This window comes from Nicotiana attenuata, chromosome 5 (genome assembly GCF_001879085.1).
Source record: "Nicotiana attenuata strain UT chromosome 5, NIATTr2, whole genome shotgun sequence".
NCBI classification, from domain to species: Eukaryota; Viridiplantae; Streptophyta; class Magnoliopsida; order Solanales; family Solanaceae; genus Nicotiana; species Nicotiana attenuata.
Window position 1 is genome coordinate 56,246,261 of NC_031993.1, and position 9,404 is coordinate 56,255,664.

Here is a 9,404-nt window from a genome sequence, read left to right on the forward strand (position 1 = left end):
GTCTCATACTGAGTGACTGTCATAGAGCCCTGCTGGAGACGCTCGAACTGCCTGCGAAGAGCCTCTCGCTGAGTAACTGGGAGAAACTTCTCCAAAAACAACTCTGCAAACTGATCCCATGTCAAAGCCGGCGACCCCGCTGGTCTGGCTAAACAGAAATCCCTCCACCAAGTCTTGGCGGACCCAGATAAACGGAACGTAGCAAAATCAACTCCATTGGACTCCACAATTCCCATGTTCCGAAGAACCTCGTGGCAGCTATATAAGAAATCCTGGGGGTCCTCTGAAGAAGCACCGCTGAAAGTGGTGGTGAAGAGTTTGGTGAACCTATCCAGTCTCCACAAAGCATCTGCGGACATAGCCGCTCCATCGCCGATCTGAGTCACAATACCCGGCTGAGCTGCCACAGCTGGCTGAACCACTGGATCCTGAGCCTGGGGAGCCACCTGCTCCGGAGTACATGTAGCTGGAGTCTGAACTCCTCCTCCAGCCTGAGAAGTGGCTGGTGCTACTGGAAGCAAACCCGCTCTAGTGACGCTCTCCACAAAGCCCACCAATCTGACCAAAGCGTCCTGAAGAACTGGGGTGGCTATAAACCCCTCTGGGACCTGAGCTGGGCCCACTGGCGCTGCTAGGACTGGGGCCGGAACCTCCTCGTCAAAACCGACCTGAGGCTCCGCCACTGGTGCTGCTGCTCGGGGCTGAGCTCTGCCCCTACCTCGGCCTCTAGCACGGCCTCGTCCTCTGCCCCTAGCGGGAGCTGCCTGGGGCTCGGACTGCTGGTCTGAAGATGAGGAAGCGCGTGTTCTCGCCATTCTGCGAGGAAACAGAGTAGAAGTTCAATTAGCATTGAGAAACCAAACCGCACGACAAGAAAGAACAAATAAGAGACTTTTCCTAACTTGGCAGCCTCTGGGGGATAAGTACAGACGTCCGTACCGATCCCTCAGACTCTACTAAGCTTGTCCGTGAGTTGTGAGACCTATGTAACCTAGAGCTTTGATACCAACTTGTCACGACCCGGATTTCCCACCCTCGAGGGTCGTGATGGCGCCTACTAATAGGAGCTAGGCAAGCCAACATAATTAACAAATTCATTAAACACGTGTTCCTTTTTAAAACTTAACGGCATTAAATAAAGGCGACGAAATTAAAATCATAAGCGAAAGACTTAAATGTAGATAGATGATCAATAATACAAAAGTTCCAACACATATATCTCTACCCCGGGACTGGAGTCACATACTCACGAACATCTAAGGAGTACTACATACAAAGTTTGAAAGAAACATAATCTGTTTATCTCGAGTACAATGAGATGACAGCCAAATCTAAAGATAGAAGGGAGACGCCGGGCCTGCGGACGCCTGCAAGCTACCTCGGGTCTCTCTGGACTGAAGGTTCGCCCTCGTGCTAATGCTATTGCTGCTGCTCAATACCTAGACCTGTGCAAAAATGCACAGAGTGTAGCATCAGCACAACCGACCCCATGTGCTGGTAAGTGCCTAGCCTAACCCCGACGAAGTAGTGACGAGGCTAGACTGGACCTCACATAAACCTATGCAATTATAAATATACAACAGAAATCGAAGTACAAGGCAAATATAGTATAGGAGGGTAAACATGCTGTGGGGAGATAACAATACTAACAGTAAATCCAAAGTAATCAATCTAGGTGCAATTTAAAATTTAAGGCGAACACGAAACTTATACCAACACTAAACACATTTGCATCAATAACTGTTGCAGCGCGCAACCCGACCCTAATACATTTCAACACTGTTGCGGCGTGCAACCTGATCCATAATTATCACTGTTGCGGCGTGCAACCCGATCCACAATTATCACTGTTGCGGCGTGCAACCCGATCCACAATCATCACTGTTGCGGCGTGCAACCCGATCCACAATGTCTACCTCCTAACCTTGCCCAAACAACAGTCACAAATAAAGGGCAAAGGAGTGAACAAGTAATTGGAAGGAAATCCCCACAAGGGTACACAAACAACCAATAATAACCATGCATGAGTAAATCGTTATTTCTCTTTTTCTTTCATTTTCATATCCTAGTTCTCGTTAGCACTCGTGACAAGCTCCAAGGCAATTCTCATTCCATATGCTCTCACCATTTGTATTTCAGACCGAGCCAATGCTCCACGAATTTCTACAATCACAATATCTTTCATAAGGTGTTTACCACGCATAGAAGCCATCAAATAAGCATGGAAAACATAACAATGTCCAAACAACCCACATATAAGGACTCACGCTCATGCTAGACCCCAATGTATAGGAACTCGTCACCATGCCTATACATCGTACTCGATCATTTAGCAATTAGCAAACAAGACTCGACTCCTATTCCCTCAAGCTAGGGTTAGACCAAACACTTACCTCAACTTCCACGGCCAACACAATCCTCCACGATCGATTTCCCTCTCGAATTCGGCTCCAACTCAACCAAATCTATGCAATAAGGACTTCATGATATCAATATGTGCTAAACAAATCAAACACAAATGATTAACTATAGCTTTTTCATCAATTTACCCAAAAGGTCAAAAAATGCCCTCGAGCTCACATGGTCAAAACCCGAGGTTCGAACCAAAACCTGATTACCATTCCCCCATGAACTCAAATATGTAAGTTATTTTGGAATCAGATCTCGAATTGAGGTCCAAAACCCCCAAATTTAGAAAACCTAGGTTCTACCCTAAATTCCAATTTCCCCATTAAAATCTTTGTTTTAAAGTTGAAATTATGTTAAGGATGTCAAGAGTTTAGAAAATCAAATTAGAAATCACTTACCAATCGTTTTCAAGAAGTAGAATCGTTGGAAATCGCCTTTTATGTTTGGGTTTGAAAAAGTGAAAAAAATGACTGAAAATCCCGACTTTATATACTGTACTTAAGACCCGGCGCGGACCGCACAAAAATGCCCCGCGGCCGCGCCGAGGAAGAGTGGGGAAACCACTCTCTGAACATACCCAGCGCGGACCGCACTGTTTTAGAGCGCGGCCGCGCTGGAGGAATGAACCCAAATCCCACTCTCTGAATCTCCCAGCGCGGACCGCGCTGATATGGCACGCGGTCGTGCTGGTCGAACTGAAATTCACTAGCCCTCTGAACCTAGCCACGCGGACCGCGCAGAAATGCACCGCGGCCGCGCGGCTTCCAGCGCGGACCGCGCGGAAATGACCGCGGCCGCGCTGGGGGCCTGCAACACCTGAACCTGCAACCATCTGATATTTCTAGCCTAAGACCTCCCGGGACCTACTCAAAACTCACCCGAGCCCTCGGGGCTCCAAACCGAACATGCATATAAGCTCAAAAACATCCGACGGACTCATCCGTGCGATCAAATCGCCCAAACAACATCAAAATCATCAAATTAGGCCTCAAGACCCAGGATTTCCTTCCAATTTTCATAAAACATCAGGTTTAGAGTTTTTAGTCCAAAACACGTCAAACGACGTCCAAATTCAACCAAACTTTACAGAAAGTACTTAAACCGCATATAAGACTTGCACCGGGCGTCGGAACCAAAATACGAGCCCGATACCATAGTCTTTTAATCATATTTCATTTTCAATTTTTCCATATTTATTTCCAGAAAACAATTTCACACAAAAATTTATTTCTCGGGCTTGGGACCTCGGAATTTAATTCCGGGCATACGCCCAAGTCCCATATTTTCCTACGGACCCTCCGGGACCATCAAATCACGGGTCCGGGTCCATTTGCCCAAAACGTTTACCGAAGTCAAACTTAATCAATTAAATACCAAGGTTTAAAAAAATTTCTCACAATTTTATATTTAAACTTTTCCGGCTACGCGCCCGGATTGCGCACACAACTCGAGGCAACCCCAAATGAGGTTTCCAGGGCCTCAGAAGTACAGAGGGAGCAGGAACACAGGTGATGACCCTTTGTGTTGTCACAATAGAGTATACAATATACCATTTTGGTATACAGTACAAATCTGTCTTCTTTGCTAGTTCAACTCAATTTCAACCCAAAATTTAAAAATCTACTCTAAAATCTCCATCAAATTGACTCGGAATATGTCCACTTCCTCCACTTAACATTTCGAACATACTCAGTCAGAATCGGATCAAAATAATCACAAACTCAACAAACTCAATTTATGAGTTTCAAGCTTCAAGGTCCTCCAATGGTAGATTAATGTTTGTCACAATTAAATCTTCAAAAAATCATCATTAACACCAAAAGTTGCCACAAAGAGTGTCGACAATTAAAATTTATTATCACATACATAACCTCACAAATTTGTAGCAAACTGAAATCTTAGAAATTTTTATCTTTTTTTGATAGATCTTTCTTTTTTAGGTTTTTTTTTTCCTTGGACAAGTAATAAGATAGGATAGAGAGGTAGATAGATCATATATCTAAAAAAAATTGTAGGGATATTGGCAAAAAGAAATAAAGAGAAAGAGCGGAGAAAATTATAAGAGAAGAAAGTGAAAAGGTGGAGAAAAATTAGCTTTAACAAGAACAAAACAGGAAGAAGGATTAACGGGGAATTATTTTTGGTTGCATAGGTATATATTGTAATTATTTTTAGAATAGGTAAAGGCAGGTAATTATTTTGGGTAGAATAGGTATATAGCATAATTTGTTCTTGTTAGGCCAAGCCCATGTTGTTCACCCAAAGGCCTGATCGCCTAATTCTTTTCTTTTTGGGTTTTCATTCCTACTTGGAATTGGATCCGAGTTTTATTCCTATTTGAAGTTGATTTTGGCTTTAAGAGAAAGCACTACTCATTATCTACAATAAAACAACCTTGCATAATTGTTCTATGCTCATTGATATAAGTATTTGAAAGAATTTAGTACATAAGAGTAGTTTTTTAGAGAGCTTCCATAGAGAGAAGAAAACGTCTTTGTTATGCTACAAATTTTGTTCCGACCAACCAGCTTCAAAGCATGTTTTCCGATTCGTTCACTACTGGATCGAGCTGAAATTTTGACTGAGTGTTCCAGATATCTTGGTCATTGATTTGAATGGTGAGATTCGATTTGGTGGCATGTGGCATCCGATTTCGAGCCCTTAACAACAACTCCATTTTTGTATATTTTTCTCTTTCTTCAATTGATTTGTTGTCGCTATTGTTGTTCCGTGTTTGACTCTCGCTGTGAGCCAATCTGGAGAATTTTTGTCATGACACAAAATTCCAACCACGGGGCCATGATAGTGCCGAACGTCCACTTGCTAGGCAAGCCAACATCAGCTACAACCATATTTATTTTTAACAATTTAAAAGCAGATTAATAAGAAGGTAAAGCTGTAGATCTTCAAAATATATATAATAAACTCCAAATACGCTATCTAGTCTAATCTCTGAATCAGGTGTCACAAGACATAATTATAGGAGTATTTATTAACATAATGATCTCAAATTTTTAATATTAGAGGACGGAAGAACTGTCATATAAATCATGAAAAAAGAGTTAGGGGGCGTTTGGACATAAGAATTGTAAAATTCCAAAAAAAAAGTGAAAAAAAATTTCAAGTGATAATGGTATTTGAAAGTTAGAGTTGTATTTGGATATGAATATAATTTTGGGTTATTTTTGAACTTTTGTGATTGATCTCAGTGAAAATTTTGAAAAACAGTTTTTTGGAGTTTTTCAAATTTTCGAAAAATTCCAAATTCATCTTCAAGTGAAAATTGTAAATTTTATGGCCAAACACTGATTTTGAAAAAAAAGTGAAAAACTTCTTATGTCCAAACAGGCTCTATATCATGTGTTTCCATTTACTTCATTGTTTTAGTGCAATTTCTTACAAATACAAAAAAAAAAAATAATAATAAAACTAATTCGGAGTCGGGTTAGGTCAAACAATAGGGGCAAAACATGAGAGATTATGAAAAGCAAATTTTCTCTACATTTAACAGACTAACAGGCAGTAAACTTCCCTAAGGAATGGCCCAAATTATGCAGGCCGCACAAGTGATGTTTCTTGAGGCTTTTATCCACTTTGATTGTAGGCCCAGAGTTCATTGAGCAGCTCCTATACGTTTGTCAGTGACGTTCATATTGATGCCTCGTTAGGAACCTCTTTAGAAGATTGCACTTGGATGGAAACAATGATGTCAACAAATTCTCATGAAAATTAAATTATAAATGATTTTAGATGAAGTTCTATCAAATTTGCACTTGTTCTTTGCGTGATAAAATTTGATTGCTCGAGATTCTTTTTCTTATCCTTATTCAGCAGATTCTATGTTTTATACTATTGTATACGGCCAAAATCGGAGAGTTCGACTTTAGGGTTACTGTGGCGCTCCAACGCCCGACCTCGAGGAGCTCGAAGTGGAATTTGAAGGCGGACCTCGAGGTGCATCCCTCGAGGTGGCACATCGAAGGTCGATCTCAGAGCGGCACGGTTCGGTGATCGACATAGAAAGGCGGAAAACCCCCGAGGACACTCGATAAGGACTGACAGAGTCTGCAAGAGTAGTACAAATCCGCACTGAGCTGTTGCAAAGTTGTACTAGTAGCTTTTATTCTTTATTTATTAGACATGTACTACATTGGGATTCACCCCTCCTATATAAGGGGAACCTTTATCATTTTGTAAGGGACCTTGATATTGAATAACATACAACATTCTCTGCTCTCTTTGCTAAAACAACTGTTCTACACATTTATTGCCTATTCCTACATTGTTCATTTATTGTTCTCCATTTATCATAAAAGGCCATCTTTAAGGCCCTCACTGCCATTGATTCTTTATCAATAGTTCATCGTTATTAGCCCCATCTAGACCTCAAGGTCCTGCTTCAGCCACCTCGAGGCCCAGCTTCGTGACCCCATTGGTTCGCATATCTTATTCTCTTTACTTATACCTAGCATCTATTGCTTAACAACTAGCATTAAAATAAATCACGTATTTTTAGAACCACAAAATCAAATATAATTGTAGTTAACATTTTCAAGGTAAACAGTTTGGCGCCCACCGTGGGGCTAAAAATAATAGTGATTGTTTTGGTGCTGGTTTTCTGAAAACACAAGTTATTCTTCACACTTTTTCTTGTCCAAGAATCTTTGATTTCAGGTCAAAATGTCTAACTCAGCACATGCACGCGAAAACAACGGCATTGGGCTTCAGGGAGGAAACGGTGCAAACGTCGGTGTACCACCGCAAAACCCAGGGGTAGCGCCAGCAGATGTTGGTGTACCACCGCAAAACCCAGGGGAGGCACCAGTAAAAATCCCCGTCGACGTAAACTCACGCAACGTTGTGCATGTTGATGTGAGCTCTCATACCAACGAGAGTGTGCGCGGGGAGGAAAGAGAAGTAAGCCTTCAAATCATTTTCGAAATGTTGCAAGCACAACAAGTGGCTATTGCTGAGCTACAAAGTCACCATAAAACTCCAAGCATAGTAGCACCTGAAACGGCTCCTCGAGTCGAGCAGACGCCAGAGAGACCGAGTAACAACGGGTCAGCAGCAGACCTCGCTATTATAAAGATGCTCGAGGAGCTCACCAAAAGGATTGAATCAGGAGAAAAGAAGATAGAGGATAACGATAAAAAGGTGGAGACTTATAACTCGAGGGTCGATCAGATCCCGGGCGCACCTCCGATTCTGAAGGGTGCAGATTCGAAGAAATTCATACAGAAACCATTCCCACCATGTGCGGCTCCGAAGCCCATCCCGAAGAAATTTAGAATGCCCGATGTCCCGAAGTATAACGGGACCACGGACCCCAATGCGCACGTTACCGCCTACACTTGTGATGTAAAAGGGAATGACTTAGAGGACGACGAGACTGAATCCGTCCTACTGAAGAAATTTGGAGAGATACTGTCGAAGGGGGCCATGATGTGGTACCACAACCTACCCCCGAACTCAATAGATTCATTTGCCATGTTGGCAGACTCTTTTGTGAGGGCACACGCCGGTGCCATCAAGATCGCCACAAGGAAGTCCTATGTCTTCAAAATCAAACAAAGAGAAAACGAGATGCTAAGGGAACTCGTATCTCGCTTTCAGATGGAGCGAATGGAATTACCACCAATCTCCGATGACTGGGCAGTGCAGGCTGTCACTCAGGGCTTGAACGAACGAATCTCAGTAGCTTCGAAGCAGCTAAAACAAAATTTGATCTAATATCCTGTCGTGACTTGGGCGGATGTGCACAACAGGTACCAATCGAAAATCAGGGTCGAAGATGACCAATTAGGAGCCCCTTCGGGCTCAGTATATCCTAGCAGGCTCTTAACAAAGGAACAAAGGTTTATGGAAAGGGAGTCAAGACCGAACAAGGAAAGATACCGGCCTTATGTAGAGGATCGAAGGAACGCCCCGAAGCGTAATGTGCCTCGAGTCGATCGAAGGTCAGATCGAGGTCAAGTTTCCCGGGGACTCATGAGCAAAGCCGGGTTCGATAGGCATACTGGGCCGGCAGAGGCACCTCGGCTATCCGAGTACAATTTCAGCGTCGACGTCTCAGGCATCGTGTCAGCCATGAATAGAATCAAAGATACCAGGTGGCCAGAAACCCATACTGCCTGACCTTTCACAAAGGAACCCTAACTTGATATCCAAATATTAGGGCACTCACGGTCATAGGACCGAGGATTGCATACAACTTCGAGAAGAGGTAGCCAGACTAATTAGCGAAGGGCATCTTCGAGAATTCCTCAACGACCTAGCTGAAAACCATTTTCGGGAGAGGGAGACGAAGAGGAAGAGCGAGCCTGAAGAACCGCAGCACGTCATCCACATGATCATTGGAGGGGTCGACGCCCCGCAGGGACCCGTTGTCAAGCGAAAGAAAATATCCATCACCAAGGAAAAACGAACTCGGAATTACATACCGGAGGATGCTCTCACATTCAGCGAAGAAGACATCGAGACCTTGTCTCAGCCTCATAATGACGTACTGGTAATTTCTTTTCTTCTGAATAAAATTCAAATTAAACGTGTGATCGTGGATCCAGGCAGCTCGGCCAACATAGTCAGGTCGAGGGTGGTGGAGCAGCTAGGACTGCTCGACCGGATCATACCTGCCACTCGAGTCCTCAATGGATTCAACATGGCGAGCGAGACGATAAAAGGGGAGATCACCCTCCCAATCAATGTGGCTGGTACAATTCAAGATACCAAATTTCATGTCATCGAAGGTGACATGAGATACAATGCCTTACTTGGAAGGTCGTGGATACACAGTATGAGGGCAGTGCCATCAACCTTTCATCAAATGATGAAGTTTCCAACCAAGGATGGAGTAAAAGCGGTCTACGGGGAGCAACATGCAGCAAGGGAGATGTTCGCGGTGCACGACATGGCACCAGTATCGGTGCCCTCCACCGCGAAGGAGCATTTAGACAAACAAACATCCAAGTAGCAACCACAACCAACATTCTCGG

General features: G+C 43.4%; 1 protein-coding gene across 1 annotated transcript in view; it reads left to right on the plus strand.

Annotated features, from left to right (window-relative positions):
* Positions 1 to 8,547, plus strand: part of LOC109226242 (cytochrome f-like) — a 9,336-nt gene extending 789 nt beyond the window's left edge. Inside the window, exons 2-3 of the mRNA XM_019391034.1 lie at positions 7,084 to 7,472; positions 8,247 to 8,547. Coding sequence (XP_019246579.1) covers positions 7,084 to 7,472; positions 8,247 to 8,547 — 690 coding nt within the window. The remainder of the gene's footprint in view (positions 1 to 7,083; positions 7,473 to 8,246) is intronic.